Source organism: Peromyscus leucopus, chromosome 19 (genome assembly GCF_004664715.2).
Source record: "Peromyscus leucopus breed LL Stock chromosome 19, UCI_PerLeu_2.1, whole genome shotgun sequence".
Taxonomy (NCBI): Eukaryota; Metazoa; Chordata; class Mammalia; order Rodentia; family Cricetidae; genus Peromyscus; species Peromyscus leucopus.
This window is the reverse complement of record NC_051079.1, coordinates 40,592,360-40,611,955: the sequence shown is the minus strand read 5'-3', so window position 1 is coordinate 40,611,955 and position 19,596 is coordinate 40,592,360. Positions and strand designations below refer to the sequence as shown.

The window sequence follows — 19,596 nt, the reverse complement described above, 5'->3', positions numbered from 1 at the left end:
TGTCAGAAGTGTACTGTGGGCTGGAGAGATGGCTCAGAGTTTGGGCACCAGCTCTCTTGCAGAGGATCTGGGTTAGGTTCCCAGCACCCACACGGTGGCTCACAGCTATCTGGACTCCAGTTCTAGGGGGTATGATACCCTTTTCTGTACTTCATGAGCATTGCACATATGTGTGCATTTACATACACACTCCATGAGTACTGCAAAGACATGTGCAAAACACCCATATACATCAAATTAAAAAAAAAAAAAGAAAACATGTACTGGTCAGGAGAATCTAAAATCCGTGTAAGCCACTTTGAAACAAGAGCTCTTATTAAAAGGCAACTCCAAGATTTAATCTTACTTGGAAAGAAACTACACGAAGCCGTGGAAAGAAGAGCGGTCCAGAGTCAGTCGGACACCACTGGCACCCCAATGTGCCATCCTGCTGTGCCTCTGAGCCTGTCTTGTCTCCTTGCAGTAACACATCTGACATCGTAGGGCAGGTGGCAGAACAGACCAATAAGATAAGGTGCTTAAAGCACCTGAACACAGACAGGCACACGCCTAATTCTCAATTCACTCTAGAATCCTTTGGGATAGGACATCTACGTGGAGCCTAAGGTGATTCACAGTTCTGATTTTTCTGAATATCCTCAAGTTGGATGATGTGCTCCATCTATTTCTGAACAGCCACAGCCTCACTAAAACCATCCCAATTTCAAAGATCAAAACTTTGAGGAAGGACAGAATGCAGGCAATGGACACGAGCTATGAAAGAGGAGATAAAGCTAATAAAGTTTTTAGTTTTTACTGTCATGATTTTTTAATTTTCAGTGGTGGATACATGCACAAAGACACATTCCACAGTGAAAGTGTGAAATCCACTGTGAGACTCCAGAGCTTCAGAATAGCTACTCTAACAGTGCAGAAGTTTAAACTCTGATTAAGTTTGGTATCTGATGTTTTTTATTTGCAATTTTTTTTTTGGGGGGAAGCTTTTCAAGGCCCCTCTTGCCCAGGTTTCTGATTATGGGAAATCGGCTTCTGTGTTGTGAACATGTGTTACAAAGCATGTATTGGTAGCTCTGAAGTGTCCTCTCACAGGAAGACACAACGCTCTTGAAGATCATAGAATGGTTAGCTTCCTTCAAAACTCGGAGATCTTAACTGCCTTAGGAGAAAATGTTTATCAAGTCACTTCATTTAATAAGTGTTGCACTAGAATAATGGTGATTATACCCTTTTCTCCACATTTTTTTTTTGAGCATCTAGCATGTGCTGGACCCAGCCAAAGGGTCTGCAGTCAATCCTTACAGTGGCAAGGCCAAGTCCAGTGGTGTACGTCTCTAACACCAACACACACTCAGGAGGCTGAGGCAGAAGGATGGTTGGCGGTTTAAACAAGAATGGCCCCCTTAGGCTCATATATTTGAACCCTTGGTCCCCCATTGGTAGAACTGTTTAGGAACGATTAGGAGGTGTGGCCTTGTTGGGGAAGGTGTGTGTCACCTTTGATGTTTCAAAAGCCCAATATTTTCCTTTCTCTCCTGCTCCTTACCTCCCCACCCCGTCAGCTGGGTGCTTATGGAGCAGATGGAAGCTCTTAGCTACTGCTCCAGCACCAGGCCTGCCTGCCTGCTGCCAAGCTCCCCGACACGATGGTCATGGACTAACCCTCTAAAACTGTAAGCAAGCAATCAATTAAATGCTTTTGTAAGTTGCCTTGGTCATGGCGTCTCTTCACGGCAATAGAACAGTAACTAAGACAGACAGAAATTTCAAAGTGAGCCTGAGTCTCCTCCAAAATAATACGATTTTAAAGAAGGGCAGTGGCAGAATGCTATTTTCACAGAATTTTATGTGCTAATACAGGAGACAGGAACAGATACAGAAAAGGAAGTAATTTATCAATTGAATCTTAGGAAGTGGCTCCCTGGAATGAGGGATGAATATGGAGCCAGGAAAAAGAGACTGGGCGTGCTGGGGACAGGTGGCAATTTCCAACAGAACGGTGCGAGTGACTAGCACTGAAGATACACGTGCAGAAAGAGGACACATCCCAGAAAGCACAGAAACGACCCACTGGTTTGTGTTGGGTTTAAATGAACCCACTAAAAACAAACACACCCCGCACTGTCCCACTGCTTATACTAAATCTATTTATAAAAATTCACAGCTAAACTTCTGTATCAAGGCAATTATTACTTCCAGATCTGTATGGCCAGGGCCAGTGGCAAAGGGTCTGGGAGAGGAGTCGGGTTTCTAATGAGCTGGGTCTCCACATGAATCACTGTCATTCTTCATGTAGAATCAGCATTTCTAAACCCATGTGCAAGGAGCTGCTCCAGGAAGAGAGGAAAAGGCCACTCCACGCGCTTCTTGTATTGATTTCTCTTACCCCAAACAAAGAGATTCTCCTAGTTACATGATATATCATAATCACTTAATTTGTCTGACTGCTTTAAAAAAGAACAATGGATTCAGGAAAAGGTGTTGACTTGCAGAAATATAATCATTTTGAGGGCTTTTGGCTCTGCTCTCCGCATCGGGCTGCTTACTCTTAGTAACACGCCATATTGAGTCTCTAGAGAATGGAACATGCAAAGCTCTAATTCAGGCGTTCCCAGGAGGCCATGGGGATTCTAAAGCAGACAACTAAGGAGAAGTCAGACAACGCATAAGTGCCGCAGGCTGGCCCTGCTCTGCAAGCCGTGCCCCTCAGCTTAGTGCATTAGACACTCACATCCGATCTCCTAGCCCACCTGCACATAACGGATGTTTCTCTCTTTTCTGCACAAACAGAGACAGGGTAGTAGAGGAACTCCTGGCAAGCATTTTTCTGTGAACCAGTGCATACAGGTTTAAAGGAAACTTTGGGACAAAGTCTTTTTCTAGACAAGAATGGTTCACAGAATATGGAACTAATGCCTCTAGTCATGATTTGCTCTCTACATGGCCAGAGAGAGTTCTGCTCCTCAGGAGAGCTTTGCCAAGACTGGCTTTTCTAAGACTAAAATTACAATATAATCCTAACAGAGACCCCCCCCCCCAAAAAAAAAAGGACAAACAAAAAACATTTCCTAAGAAGTAAGCTGCCTGGCTCTCAGGGATAGTACATCCAATTGAAATGTAGTTGTTGGTTGGAAATAAAGGTTTTTATCTGTTCTATTACGTGGCAAACCACAAGAGTACATTACTCGTGAAAAATAAAACAGGGTGGCTGCAAGGATGGTTCAGTTGGTAAAGCACTTGTCTTTCAAGCAAGAGGACATGAGTTCGATCCCTGGCACCCACAAAAAAAGGATGGCAAGGCTTACAATCCCAGTGCTGAGAGGTGACGACAGGAGACTGACCAGCCAGCCTGGCGTAACTGGTGAGCTGCAGGCCGTTATGAGAGTCAGTCCTAAGGAAGGTACATGGTGGCCCTGGGCATGACACCTGAGGCCACCTTCTGGTCTCCACATGTACATGTGCTCATGTGTATGTGTACTTCTACACAAGTGTACAGGCACACACACACACACACAGACACACACACAATCACACTCTAATTGAACACAAAGCACAAAAGGGTGATGTAGTTATTTCTATAATTTGTAGTCATATAATATACTAATATTATATATTGTTTATTGCACATAGTACCAAGCTAAAATTAAAATAGGACTTCTCATTTTTCATATTTGTAAGAAAGTTGTGCTGGCTAGGCTTATGTCCACTTGACACAAACTAGAGCGGTCTGAAAGGAGAAAACCTCAGTGAAGAAGAGGCCCCCATAAGATCCAGCCGTGAGGCATTTTCTTAATTAGTGATGGATGGGAGAGGGTCCAGCCCGTGGTGGGTGGTGTCATCCCTGGGCTGCTGGTCCTGGGTGCTATAAGAAAGCAGGCTGAGCAAGCCATGAGGAGCAAGCCAGTAAGCAGCACCCCTCCATGGCCTCTGCATCAGCTCCTCCCTCCAGGTTCCCATCCTGTTTGAGTTCCTGTCCTGACTTCCTTCGATGATGAACAGTGATGTGGAAGTGTAAGATGAATAAACCCTTTCCTCCTCAGCTTGCTTACAGCCATGGTGTTTCATTGCAGCAAAAGAAACCCTAATTAAGAAGACAAAAATTTTATTTATTTATTTATTTATTTATTTATTTATTTATTTATTTAGGAGACAGGGTTTCTTTATGTATCGGCCCTGGCTGTCCTGGAACTCACTCTGTAGACCAGGCTGGCCTTGAACTCACAGAGATCCGCCTGCCACTGCCTCTCGAGTGCTGGGATTAAAGGTGTGGACCACCACCACTCAGCTGACCAAACTATTTTTAAAAAGCACATTTCAGTGACAAAAATTATAAACATTTCAATGTTTTAAGGAAGGATTAGTAACAGCATGTTTATGTTTTATAAGATTTATTAACTTGAAATGATACTGTTAATTATGCTAAAATTAAAAAGAAAAAAAAAAAAAGCTGGGCAGGCTAGCACGTGCCTGTAATCCCAGCCATCAGGAGATTAAGACACTGCAGGTTCAAAGGCGGCTGGACTTCACTGCAAAATCCTCCCAAGCATAACAAAACGGAAGCAGCAGCTACTAGAAGAGTGACTCCTAATTTAGTAAGAGCACAGGCTCATTCATGCATCCTTTGTAAGAAAGAACTGGGGCTGGGGAGCGGGAGGGCAAATGTCTTTAAAGAACCATGTGAGGTGGTTTCCCCCTTCTCTGTCTTTCCTTTCTTCTCCTCCTTTTCAAGCTTTTTCTTCTTTTTTCTACACACAGAATATATAACACACACATACCTTTTTGACTGAAAATGACTATTTAAAAAAAAACAGCTACGAATCATCAATCACAAACACCACCTCCCCCTTTAACACTTATTAGGGAAAAATCACTTCTTAGCTCTATGCTGTGTGTCATCTATAACATGAGGGGAGTGACCAAGTACTTCTTTACATCTTAATAGTTTACTTAAGTATAACATGTAAGTATTGCTCTGCCAGCTATATTTGTTCCAAATCTGCTCTGAAGTAGAGACCGTAATCATGTGCGCATATTCTGTAGCAGTCTGCATAGTGCATAGACAATCCAATGCCAATTCCTCCGTAACTAGGTGTCTTAGTTAGGGTTTCTCTTGCTGTGAAGAGACACCATGACCAAGAAAACTATCATAAAGGAAAACATTTAATAGAGCCTGGCTGGGTTTCCAGGGGTTTAGCCCATTATTACCAGGGTGAGTAGCATGGCGGCATGCAGGCAGACATGGTGCTGGAGAAGGAGCTGAGAGGTTTACATCTTGATCCGCAGGCCGCACAAGATTGTGTGCCACACTGGGTGTAGCTTCAGCATATGAGACCTCAAAGCTCCTGCCACAGTGACACGCTTCCTCCAACAAGGCCACCTCCTAATAGTGCCACTCTCTATGGGCCAAGCATTCAAACACACGGTCTACGGGGCCATTCCTGTTCAAATCATCAAAGCTTACTTACCTCACAGTTCATCCCTGCCTTCAGTAGTGGCTCCTTCCAGCTAGCTGTCTTGCTCTGTATCTCTCTTGTCAGGAGCAGATGTAGTCCTCCAGGAAGGCCATCTCTAGCCTCCACTCTTCCTGCCCTGCCCAATTTCCCCAACTCGTGTAACTTCTGCTGTGAAATCAGTTCAGTCTATCAAACTAATGACGTGCGTTTATCTCAGCTTGACAGTGGTGCTCGGCAAGACTCAACCACAGACACACTTTCTGTTCCCTTCTTGTTCCACTGGCTTCTTTTTCTGACTTCTCTCTTCTCTGCCTAAAAGGAAACGCTAAAAAGCCGGCTCAAAACGACATGCCACTTGGCTTCTCTAGTTTCTGGACATTTTAAAACCTCTTACCTTAAGGGATACATAAAATATGCCAGTGGCAAAGGTTGTAAGAAAACGCTGGCCTTCTGAAGAATGGATGGACCAGGCTAACAGGTCACCATTAAAAAGATTCAGCTCCTTTTGAAGGCATTTTTTTTTTCTCTGAAGTTCCTATAACCTTGCATATGAGAAGAGCTCCCTGGACCCCACACAAGTGACCTGAAGAGCCAGGGTCTGAGCTGGGGAAAATCTAGTGTGTGGAAGGCCACCTGACCTTGTCTCTTGCCCTTTGACCCTCTGACAGGTGAAGAAGATGTGACAGTATTTTTGGGTTTTTATTCAGTTAAGATTATGACATCACTTTCTTAATACCTAAACAACCTCAAAAAGTTAACACATTGTTACATCTCTCTAATACGCTTCCTGAAATACAGGGAAATTAAATGGCTAATTTATCTGTCCACAAAAAAAAAAAAAAAAAAAAAAAACAGTATAACCAATACCACAGAAACAAACCTAACATCTCCCTAGCTGTTCTTCTGCTTGGGGTTTCTTCCTGGTTGCAAGGTATGACCCCCAAATGAGCTATGCACCTTTCTTTTTTTTTAATTCAAAGATATTTCCACTTCATTAACACAATTCCTTATTTTCTACTTCTTTGTTAGTACCAAGGAGAAATTCCAGGCTTTAAGATTCAAATGACTTCTCCCAAAATCAGAGCTGGACTCTCTCCACTCCGGGTGCCGATTTACATGAAATCTCTGGGAGTTTCTCTGCCTCCACAGAACGTGGGTGCCACTGCACATCAGACCCACGTTTGCCTCTCCGCACAAACAGTCCAAAACAGTTTTCCTGATCTGTTTCAACCTGAAGTGTTGTCAATATATGGATTGTCTTGCTTTCTAATTCAGTGAAAAATCTAGTTTTCCATTAGTCTCTGCCTTTCTAATTTTCGATACAGCCTTACTAAATGTAATTATTAAAGGCAGATTCAAGAAAGCAATTACTGAGCTACTGGTTTGTATCTCTGAAGTCTTAATAAGTGGCAAAAAGTTGTAATTGCCCTGAGTATAAAATAAATTTTTCTATAGATCAGACATATACACCCTTGACTTTGTACATGGAGAATCGTACTGGGAACAACAGCACAGAGCCCTTAACCGAATTTCAGTTCTATCCACAGGCGGTGCTGGGTGGTGCACAGTAGGGAACTACATTCCAGAAAGACCACACTGCTCTTTCTTCAGGACTCTGTGGCTTTGGTAAACACCTAGCTTCTCCGAAACACCTTTTCCCTCCCATCTGAACATATGTCAGGAAATTAAATTAGACATTTAGTATGCACTCATCCAGCTCTCAAACTCTACGAACTCTTTACTAAATTCCTAATAAACACAGTGCCAGGCTCTGCATTAGACATAGACTGAGTAATTCTAATCTACAGCTTTAAGAGACTTACAACTGAGTAAAGGAAGCATAATTAACTATCAAGCAATACACTCTCCTAATAACATAAATCAAGACATATTTTTCAAAGCCTAAAGAATAACTCTTAATCCTGTCAGTATGGCATATTAGTTACTTTTCTGTTACTGTGATGAGACACCATGACCCAAGGTAACTTACAGAAAGACAGGTAGGACAGCAGACAGTCGTGGGAGCGAAAACCGGAAGCTGAGAGAGCACACCTCAGAAGAGAAAACTGTAAGTAGAAAGAGGCGACAGACTCCAAAAGCCTGCCTCTAGTGACATCCCTTCGCAAGGCCACACCACCGGGAACCAAGTGTCCAAATGCCTGAGCCATGAGGGACGTCTCTCATTCAAACCACCACATAGGGAGACAAGGTATTTGAGGCCAGCGCACTCACAGACTGAACTGTGTCACCCTCCCCCAGCCACAGGTGGAACCTCTCTCAACGTGGCTATATTTAGAGAGAGGTCCTGTAAGGGGGTAGCTAATTATGGTTGAGTAAGGCAAAAAGGGCAGAGCCCTAATTCAATACGACAGCTGACCTCAGAGGAGAAAGAAGTAGTGTGTTGGCTTCTATACCAAGGAGGCTGAAGCAAGAGTATTATGAGTTTGACAAAAAAAAGCCGTTCACAATAATCACAAGTCTGAGACTAGACCGAACTACACAGCAAGGCTGTCTCAAAGGAAGAGGCAGAAGAGGCATCAGAGACCAAAGATGTAGCTTTTCCAGAGTACAAGGACCTTTCTGACCCTTAGAAGGATAATCTTCACCGCTCTCAACAATGCCTCTTGGTTTATCAGCAACATTCCAAATAGAACCTACTGGCAGGCAAGACGGTTCAGGAGGTAACAGCACTTGCCGCGAATCCTGACGACCTGAGTTCAATCCCCCGGACCCATGTAAAGGGGGAGGAGAGAACTGACTCTACAAAGTTGTCCCCTGACCTTGATACAGGTGCCTTAGCTCAGGCATTCCCACACATGCAAATAAGCAAACACAACACACACACACACCAAATAAATAAATGCAATAACAATTTAAAGGAGCACCAGTTCTGTCTTAGGATCATTTACTAAATACATGAATGTGGCTTTGTGATTTCTAGATTGCTGCTAATTAAATCCGAAAACAATCCTCACCCCAACACCTAAAAACCTATAAAGAGCAAGCACATCACTACCACCAGGGCTGGGAGACATAGCCGAAAATCTGAGGCCATACCCGAGTGCGTTTCCTTCAAATCCTCTTTCTTAAATGTCTGAGAACCAAATATGAGGCCAGAAGGAGAAAGAAGAGCAGAATAAGGAAGCAAACAGCACACTTACTCCTTTAATTCCACCTAAAAAGTTAAAAGCCTGCATAGTGGGTTCCCAACCCATCACCCCATGAAGCTTTACTGTGCACGATGGCTGAAGCCATTTTCTAAGGAGGTCATTGCTGAACGAGGCAGAAGCTTGGCAGAGGCAGAAGCCTGGCAGGGCCAGGGTTCTTGTGCTTCCTGTGGCAATTAGGAGCAGGCGAGTCGTTTATACTTCAGTAGAAGCCTTCTCTTTCATAGAAAATGAGGCTAGCAGCTGAAGCTGTATGGATCCCAATAACAGAGTGAAGGCTGCCTGACAAATCTTCAGTACAGCATAGAACCGGGGTGGGGGAGTGTGACAGAACATTCCATGCAAACAGAGAAGCCTACACCCCAAATCACTCCCCAGATGAGGCTGACCTGTCAGCTTCCAGACACACCACACACAGTCTGTGGACGGGGGAAGAGCCTGCTTCTTTACAGTGAGTCAGTAAGGGCAGAGGCGTCAGTGAGCCCGGCAACAACGTACAGAGAATTTGAGGTACAGCGCTGTGATGTAGCCCAGCAGGAGGACCCAGCACTTACAGCACCCTAGGTTCAATTCCCAGCACCACACAGGGCCCACGGGGGCCCGTGCACCCATAGCCTCTCTGAACACCGTTGAAAGCGCCTAGAAAGTGTGTGTGGGAAGAGAGGAAATACTTGAAGCCAGTTTTATGGGGAAGGGGGGGTGGGCATGAGTGAGAACATCCAAATCAGAGGTCTCCATGAAAAAGCTAGCGGTGATCCCTCCCACCTCCACCTTAACCAGGTGGCAGCTGGGTAGGAGCCACCCGCCTCGGAGCCTTTATCGGCAACAGTTACACGTTAGTTACATAGCTGTCTTTGGCTCAGTGGCTTGCTCTCTCCCAGAAGCCCGACTGCCCCTCACGTTCCCAGCGGTGCCTCGCAGCCTCTAACTTTGAACTCCTCTCCCTATTCTTTTTTCATCACTGACCCTGAAATGAACAAGAAAAGAACTTCAAAAGGAACAGCGAAAGCCAAAGCCGAGGGGCTGTGCAAAGAGAAGTAGCCCGGGAGATGAACTTGGGTGGGGGAGGTCTCAAGACAATGGGGAACAAAGCAAAGAACACCTAAAAGCCCTGGGGAGGTGGGGGAGGCCTCGAGTTCCGAAGGAACTTTCTAGTAGATTATTTTAAGTAACTTTCTCATCCTCAAAGCCAATCTGATCTCTGGTGATCTTAACTCCCCAACATTCTCTCTTTACAGCTCCTACTCCTTAATAGTAAATAGTGGCTTACTACTTCTCAAATAAACTATCTCTCTGCCTTGAACCTATATGCTCTCCAGCCACCTGGCCTCAGTGCTGCATTCCTCGGTGAAAAACATACTCTTGAATGAATTACGCAACCACACACTTCCTGGAAAAGAACCAGTGAAGTTCAGTCTCACTGTTTCCGGGCTGGGCAGATGGCTCTGGCAGTACAGGACTTGCTTTGCAAGCACAAGAACCTGAGTTCAATCACCAGAACCCAGGGAAATAGCAGGATGCTGGCACACACTTGTAAGGCAGGGGTGGAGACAGGCAGGTCTCCAGTGGGTGCTTACCTAGCCCACTTGGCCAGCTCCAGGCCGGTGAGAAAGCCTATCTCAGAAAAATAAGGTGGGTATCATTCCTGAGGATCATTGCCTGAGGTTGTTCTCTTGAGACACACACACACACACACACACACACACACACACACACACACACACACTTTAAAATCCTGTCACTGTGACAAGACATTTGCTGCTCTACCCTAAATCCTGGAGTCTTGCCTTCAGCATGTATTTAGTAAGCAGCACTTTTTCTGGGCAAGGCTGGGCTTCCGTGTAGAGATCTGCTCCAGCCCCCAAAGGAACAAGGAAGATGAGCCCACTCTAAGTGTATGGTAGTGGCAATAGAGATGGAAGAAAAAGTACCTAGTGCCTAACGTCATCTAAATGCGCAGGCCTAGTCATGAAGGACCACCCCAGATTCACACCACGCTGCACAGCCAGGTGAAGGCAACTGTCTTCAGAGTATTCGCGTGCTTGGGTACCCATGCCTGGCATTTGTTTCCTTTTTAAGATATATTTATTTACTCATTTTTATTGAGACAGGGTCTTGTTATGTAGCCTAGACTGGCCTTGGATTGACAAGCCTCCGGCATCATCCTCCCACGTACTGCAAGCACAAGATTATGTCGCCATGGTTGGCTGGACCTGGCATTTAAATTCTCTGAACACTGTTAAAGAGACTCTGAAAACTTGGGTTTGAGTCCTACCTTCTCATTCACTGGTTACATGACCTTCAACGTCACTGAAGGTCTTTAAGCGTCAGCTTTTCATCTGTTAGGGAAACAGAGTACACCTCTCTGCGAAGATTTAAGTCTGTATTTATAAATCAGACTATGACACTTAATACATATAGTAAGTACTCCAAAAATAGTAAGTTTTATACTTTTCATGAACTAAGTATCCTTGAAATTTAGTCAATGACATTAAAATAATTTCAAATATCATTGATCAGGAGCTGGAGAGAGGACTCAGTGGTTAAGAGAGCCCCGCTCTTGCAGAGGAGCCGGGTTTGGTTCCCAGCCTCTGAGTGGGGCTATCCACAACCATCTGTAACTCCAGTTACAGGGGATCTACTGACCTGTTCTGGGCTCCACGGGCATGCATACCTCCCCATACACATTCACATACACACACACACACACACACACACACACACACACACACACACACACACTCACATACATGGCATACACTCACACATATAAACAAAAATAATTAGTCTTTAAAATAAAATATCACTTAACCAAATACATCTGAATGCATTTTTAAAGTTTTGTGGGGTTTTTTTCCTTCCTGTATTCAGTGTGTGAGTGCTCTCTCTCTCTCTCTCTCTCTCTCTCTCTCTCTCTCTCTCTCTCTCTCTCTCTCACACACACACACACACACACACACACACACACACACATTCAGACACACACGTGGTAAGTCACAGGACAACTTACAGTAGACCAAGTTCTCTCCTTTCCCCATGTAGATCCCAGGAACTCGGGCCAGCAGGCTGAGCGGCAGGTACCTTTACCTGTTGAGCCAACTGGCGGGTCCCAGATGGTTTTGCTGGTTCGCTTTTTTAATATTCATGCATTTATTCTCAGAATATACAAACTTACCTTCTTGAAGAACAGAAAAAAGAAATTTCACTCCATGATTTAAAGATGGACACAGTCAGCTTACCCTGTCCCCATATCTTAAACAATGCCCTGAGGCAGGGATGCCTGGAGTGCACAGGACCCCGTGGCACAGGGCGATGCAGAGTTCTAAAACTTCCTGTGTCTGGGCGCAGACTTTCCTTCCCATGCTGCATGAACAATGACAGAGTTAATGTTTGGGGGACTACACCTTTTGGTGACTGACCACTACTTCTAATCGTAATTTAAGCAACGAGTGGTAGATAAAATGGCTAGAAAAAAATATTTTCATTTGCCTTAATTTTCCTTTTGCCAAAACCTACTTATTTTTGGAATGTTTTATACAAATCACATAATCACTGGGCTACAACTTAAAACTGCATTTTTTTTTTCTTAAATTATTTAGAAACATCTGCTCCGTGGTCTTTTACACGTAACAGGATCATCTTCTTTGTGTTCATGCTGGAAACATGCGGGCTGCTACAGTATCCTATCAGTTACCCCAAGGAGATGTCAGCTGTCACCTGCGTCTGTGGCAGTGATTTTGCTCTTCTGCCTCTGCCCACTGTGGGTGAGCTAGCTGTCAAGTTCCTAGTTTCTGACGTGCATTTACATCACTCAACGACATCGGACAGCAGTGAAAGGCCACAGAAAACTGCTTATTGATCAGAGCAAAACTAGTTGACGGAACAGATGAGGTTGTATCACAGAGATGCAGCCACATTCAGGTGATGACATTTGCTCCCCGCACACAGGAGCCTAATGGAATACAACTTCATTATATCATGCCACTTGCGCTTACAGCCTGGAGCCCGGCTCCTGACTGTTTTGTCTATGTGGTGATGAGGACAATCTACTTGTGCTGGTTTCAATGTCTTACCACCCCGATTTGTTCATGAGCACTTGCAAACTACCTGTGACTCTGTCCGGACAAATATACCAAGAGACATTGAAGTCTCAATCTCACCCAAACCTAATTGCACTGTCCTTTAAAAAAAAAAAAAAATAGAATTACCATTTAGTGAGCTATAACTACCTAGGTGAAAACTTTGATATCAGTGTGCAAAGAAGTTTAAATGTTTCAGGATCCCCCCTCCCCGCCCCTGCTTTATGGCACTGTCAGGAAAACAAACAGAAATTGTTAAGTTGGATACAGTTGGAATCTACTTATAAACAGAACGTAATTGTTTCTCAAGAAGCAAGACATCAGACTAAGGCCCTCGGCCGACAAATTGTTCCTTCTGGTTTTCGAGATAATAGTGCCCACCACTTCCCCTTTCCATTGCCAAAGCAGCTACGTGGCTGTGAATCAGTTACGAATCAGTTCAGGTCTGCAATGGGTGCCATTAAATCACAGCAGACTGCCCAAAGGGAAGAAAGAAGGCGCAATTGGGATGTACTTGCTGGCCCTCTGGCTCCTGCATGAAGGAACAGGAAGGCGCTCCCCTGGGAGCCATCTGCCTTTTACCTTTACTCCTCAATTGCTCCCTTGAGAAATGGCCCCATGCTACGAATCCCCACATCACCTTCATAACTTGGCCACATCTGCATCCTACCTGGACTTAAGATTTTTCCTTTGAAGTGACTTTTTGCTCCAATATGATCTAAAGACAACGCTATGTTACAACCAGATAAAGGAAGCCAATATCACTTGCCATAATTAGAAGGTAAGAAAAGAGGAGCAGTTTTAAAGTATGCTTCTCGCTGAAGGCTCTGGACTGGAGCTGGCTCTTTGTTAAGAGAGATTAGCAGTGTCAAGTAAAGCTTTGGGAGACATTGTTTGTTTGTTTGTTTGTTTTATGTGAGTGGAGAAAAGACATGGGATGAGAAGATAAATGCAAACAGAGTAACTGTCTTCTTGTGATTCCATGTTGCGCAAGGTCTAGGCACCGCTTGAATCATTTCCTGAGCACTGAGCCTGCGTGCAACCCGGGAGCTGGTGACCTGCAGATGGGAGACTACTGCCAGGCTCCCATCCTGCCCTGCTCAATAACCCTGCCACACTACGAAGCACTTAACCCTGTGCCTCTCCTCCTTCTCGTCGTCTGTAAAGACTAAGTTAATAGTACTGAACTGCAGGGAGCTATTCCAAGAAATAAATGACATTATGGGTGTAAAGTGCCTGGCACTAAGAAAATGTTGAGTGAATGTGAGCCTTTATCATTAATTTCTTCCTCTTTCCTTCTATAGACCTCGTTTTACAAAAATAAATAGGACAGAAAGGCGGAAGAAACCCGGACTCACTCCAGCCACCTCCTTGCTACTCAAGATCAAACTTTGTCCCGTTGCTTCAAGCAAAGATCATCCTTACCTCTGACGACACCTGTTCAAGCCCAGCTTCATGCGCTGCGTCTAGATCCACCCCTCAGCCACAAAGCCCTAGGAAGAGTATGGCTAAGCTACCTCTGGGGCATTCTTAGGACCAAGCAAAAGCACCCAAAGACATCAAGCAAGGAGTGAGGCTGGCTGAATGAACACAGCCTCACGCTTCCGAAGGCCACAAGCCAGCATGGGTAGGATCGTAGGGGATGTTTAAGTAGATCTGAGTAAGAGACACTAGATGTGACTTGTGACTTTTTTTCCCCCTTATGGCACCAACACAGATAACAAAGAAAGGTGCAGTGTGTTTATTTCAAACATATTAAACTGTTCAAGAGATACTGTGAATTTTGAATTTTCACAAATCCTACCATTCAATGTAATTTGCTTCAGTCTTTGTATTCTTTTTTTTTTTAAAGATTTATTGATTTATTTATTTATTATTATGTTTGTATGTTGTCTACAGAGAAGAGCACATATTCATTACAGATGTTGTGTCAACTTTGCTGGAATTGAACTCAGGACCTCTGGAAGAGCAGTCAGTGCTCTTAACCTCTGAGCCATCTCTCCAGCCCCAGTCTTTGTATTCTGAGATAACTAGGATAAAATCTCCCTTCTCAATTACCCAGCCCCAAACACACGTGTTAGCCCCTTTGCACACTTAGAACTTCCAAATACTTGGGCTTTGTGCGCTTGGTCTTCTAGCTGGAAACAAAAATTGACTGGGGCCAGACTCATGCAGCTGTCCTCATCCTATCTAGACTCACACCTCGCAAGGAAAATGACCAGCACGAAGAACAATCTTTGTAAAATGGGCAACGAGAAGAGGACAGTGTGGTGGGACCCAGGCTGAGCCAAGTGCAGTGGTGAGCAGTGAGAGTGACCGGGCATCATGGCTGGCTGCAGCCAGTCCAAGCTCGCTGCTTTTATCTGCCCACGACTATCAAGACTTCACGTCAATTCGGGTAAGTTATACGATCACACTAAGAGTGCAGAAGAACTCTCCACACACGCAGCTTCGACACTCACCAGAGCCCTTTGTGTTTACTGCAAGAGTCTACGGCTCACTGCTTTGCTTTTCAAATATTTGTTTGTAGGTATGTGCACGTGTGTGTGCATCCATTTATGGGCAGCACAAGTGTACATGTGCCCACAGAAGCCAGAGGGCATCGAATCCCCTGGAACTGGAGTTACAGTCAGTTGTGACCTAGCTGATGTGGGTGCTGGGAACTGAACCCAGACTAAGGCTAACGGTTTTATACATGTGTGTTCTTATAGACACACCTTTTTTGTCCGACTCTTCGTTGTTACTGTCTCCCATGCCTAATGAGTGAGTGCCTTACCAGATGATGGCAGATACTGAACTGTGGTTGAATGATTACTTGATACAGTCAGGAGTCATCGGACTATAATTTACCAGGGAGACCTGAGTGAATGTCTTCAACAGGAAGGCGGTGATTTGTTTGGTGTCAAACACACATTTGAGTTTTTAAGTAATGTTTATACACATGAAAAGCATGGTCATAGTGTGAGCTATGATAGCAGTAATAGCTGAGTAAGAAATGAAAAGGCCCTTAAACCAGTCCTAAGTCAGGCAAACCTCCAGTCAAGAGGTCGAGTCCTCGTGCTTTATCCTGACAGCTTTGGGCTGTAGTCAGCAGCACACCACTTGTATTTCTTGGCTCCTGAGTAAGTGGCAGGAGCAGGCCACCCTGATCAAAAGGTAAAGATCTAGCTAGTCTCCCACAGTCTTCTGCCAGGGGCTGGGGCCTCCTGCTGTGCCCTGGCAGAATGCACCCAACTATGGGTATTAACTATCCCACATGCCATTTCCCAGATCCCCGACCCCATCGCCCTTCACCTACCAAATAAATAAAAAAGTCAGCAAGACTAGAACATCTTCAAACAAAAACTCCCAGCCCAAGATGTCTACCTTCAGCCCATTTTTACTGGCACATTCACTGAGAGCCCTGAGGCCTTAAGAGTAACTCTAATCAGAAGCATCTATACTCTACACACCTGTATTGGGCTTTCCCATAGATGGCTGCATGTGCCTCTCTGAGCATGCCTTGAACGCCTGGCCGAGTTCCTTCCACCAGGAGCATGATCGTGTGGCTTCTTCTTCTTTTTTTTTTTTTTTTTTAAGTTAAATTCTATGGAATTTAATTCAAAGTCAAAAGGAAAACTAATTCTGAATTTATTATGAATGAAAATCCCTTTGCTTTCTGGGTTGATTTACTCTATTGGTTCAAGTTAATTCACAAGACTTATGTTTATTTTATGTCTCTAAGTGTTTGCCCATGTGTATGTATAAGTGCTGTGTGTGTGTATCTGGTGCCCATGGAAGCCAGAAGAGGGTGTCAGATTCCCTAGAACTGGAGCTGCGGGGGGTTGTGGGCTGCCACAAGACAGGGATCCAGGCCCTCCTCCAAGAGTTGTAAGTGCTCTTAACCTCTGAGCCATCTCTCTAGTCCTAAGGGGTGTGTATGTGTGTACACAACGTATGTATGTACATACACATGTCTCGGGTTTTTTTTTTTTTTTGTTTTGTTTTGGTTTGGTTTTCAAGACAGTGTCCCTCTGTGTAGCTTTAGAGCCTGTCCTGGAACAGGCTGGTCTTGAACTCACAGAGACGTACCTGCTTTTGCCTCCCGAGTGCTAGGATTAAAGGTATGTGCCACCGCCCCCTGGTTGTATCTTAGGGTTTTTTTGTTTGTTTGTTTGTTTGTTTTTTGAGACAGTTTCTCTACATATCCCTGGATGAACTGGAAATCACAGAGACCCTCTATTGTCTGCCTCTGGAGTGCTGGATTAAAGGGATGCACCGCCATGCCCAGCCCACATAACTAATTTTAAAGAGTATACTGACCAGGGACTAAATACATTAAGTTAAATTATCCAATGACTACATAAATTACCAATAAAAATGTGTATAACACAGAAGGAAACTGTAAGTACAATTTTTAAATCCTAAGAGTTTGCAGCTGTTTGTTGAGAAGACACTTAAACCCTTGTTGACTTACAGTAACCAACATACTTTCTAGGTAGTCTATTGGGTGGCTGTTTTACTTCAACAACCCATCATTTTCAAGCTCCCCCTGCTTGTAGTGTTTAAAACTGTGTTGTAAAATCAGCCTGAATGGGCACCAATTGATGAACAGATAAAATGTGGTTCGTATACATCAAGGGAATACAATCCTGCCATAAAATCTCCCCCTGCCATTTGCAAGATCATAAACAGAACTGAAGACGGTTATGCTCAGGGAAATCAGGCAGGAACTCAATGACAGGGCCGCATGATCTGACTCCTCTGGACGCTAAAGGACTTGATCCCAGGCTGGGGATAGAGCTGAGCTGGTAAAATGCTTGCCTAGCATGCAAGGAGCCTCGGGTGCCGTGCCCAGCACACACAACCTGTAATGGGGGCACATCCACCAATCCTAGCACAAGAGAGACGGAAGCAGAAATTGTATGAAGGACAAAGCCCTCCTCCGCTGTGTGTCCACAGCCGTGGACTACCTGAGACTTGTCTCTAAACAATTAATTGCTTAAAATTTTTATCCTAAAGAACTTGAGAACAGACAATGGTTACTGGAGCCCAGGGGAGGTCGTGGGGAGGGAAGGATAAAACAGACTAGTCAATGGGTACAAAGCTACAGGTACAAAAAACCCTGCTATATCATTAATCAGTACAGAGGACAACATATGCTCCAAAAAAGACACATGAATGGAAACATCCCATAAATACAAATAATTGTTCTATTTCATTAAAAAAATTAATATTTATTTCATGTGTTCAAGATCTCGTGTGTGTGTGTGTGTGTGTGTGTGTGTGTGTGTGTTGTGTGTCTGTGTTTTCTCAAGTGTTTGAGGCCAATCTGGTCTACCTAGTGAATTCCAGGTTAGCCAGGGCTACATAGTAAGACCCCATCTCCAAATATATATACAATTAAAGAATTTATGAGGACTATGAAATAGACATCAGGTATCCTATCTCCACTAGAAACAATTAGCTACAAATACCCACAAATGTTTTTTAAAAAAATATTTTCAGCTGTAGATCCTGTGTACAACAATCCTGACCAGTAACTGGTGCCATGGTGGCAAGTCTGTTATGGGAGTAACCAACTCCTCTCTGATTGGATTTGAGGCCCGCTCACAGGAGAGAATTCACACCTGGTACTGTAAACCTCGTCAAAAGCCGATGGCTGGGCAAGTCACAGTGCCTAGTGAAGTCCCCAAAGTCACGGCTACTGTTTAGCTGTGTCTGTGAAACTGCCTATGAATAAATACACTTGTGCCTATAGATTAGGTGCTCCATCAGCTTGGGTCAGAAAAGTTTAGTTTTGGAAAAGTCATAACTACAAAGGCTTATTTATCGTTGGCCAAAGTGCTGATAATAGGAGACAGTTGAATGCTTAACTATATGTGGGACATCCATAACACTCCCTCCAAAGCTCAGGGAGTTTCTTGAAGAAGAGCTGGAAAGAACATAAGAGCAGAGGAAGGGGTGGGGAAGAGGTGTGGAACACGGATTTCCAGGCATGAAGTGGCTGTTGCACACTTGAGTCACAGCAGCAGTGATAACCCACACCACACAATTATTTGTACAAGATTGGGCTTGTCAATATCCTGCCATGGAGCGGGGAGGAGCTCACAGGACTCATGGTTGATGGGAGAGGGAGAGACATTATCTTTCATTTTAAATATTTTATAAGCATATATTAATTACACATAACAATGGGCTTTATTATGACATTTTCATACATGTACATAATATAGTCACATCCCATTTCTAGTAATCCCCTGCCTCTTCCCAACTACCTCCTTCTACTTGTGTCTGTGTGTGTGTGTGTGTGTGTGTGTGTGTGCGCACGTGCATGCAGATGCTGGTAAGGTACCCACTGTCCTGTAAACAAATCCTCACTACAGTCCTGTAAGAACTGCCAACGAAGCACACTGGGTCATTAAAAAAAAAAAAAAAAGACATGAAATGAATATGACCAAAATACATTATGTATGGAAATGTATGGAATGGTCACAATAAAACCTATTATTGTATCTAATTAATATATGCTAATAAAAGCATTCAGAAAGCAAAGTTCTAATTTTAATACACATTGTATTTGTATCTTTTTATGTGGTTGCTGGAAAGCATATTTATGAAAGCAACTTGGAACGTAGCTGTATAATAAACAGGGTCTATTAGATGGAAACAGTAATCCACAATGAAGGACATTATCCATTCAGCAGAGCAGCTTATTAAACATGTGGAAATTTTAGAAACATATCCTTTTCAAACAGACTTAAATAGTCATTCTGCTTTAAATTACACAGACACCCGATACGAAACCAAAATTTAAGGATAATTAAGAAACAAAACTCAACATTCAACACACAGCCCAACAAATACTTCCCAGCTTCGAAAGCAGTTCTGTGTGGCACTTTACTCCTGTAACTGGGAGGA

General features: G+C 43.9%; 1 protein-coding gene across 3 annotated transcripts in view; it reads right to left on the bottom strand.

Moving 5' to 3' along the window:
• Snx24 (sorting nexin 24) overlaps positions 1 to 19,596 on the bottom strand; it is a 150,491-nt gene that overhangs the window by 77,238 nt on the left and 53,657 nt on the right. Inside the window, exon 1 of one of the 3 annotated variants that reach the window (XM_028871834.2) lies at positions 7,441 to 7,882. The exons of 1 other annotated variant lie outside the window; for it this stretch is intronic. Coding sequence is in view for 1 of the 2 variants with exons in the window: in XM_028871833.2 (XP_028727666.1) it covers positions 5,463 to 5,474 (12 nt within the window). In the remaining variant the exon portion in view is untranslated. Of the gene's footprint in view, positions 1 to 5,462; positions 6,245 to 7,440; positions 7,883 to 19,596 lie in introns of those variants that run through there. One more of the 3 variants, XM_028871833.2, reaches the window with a different exon arrangement.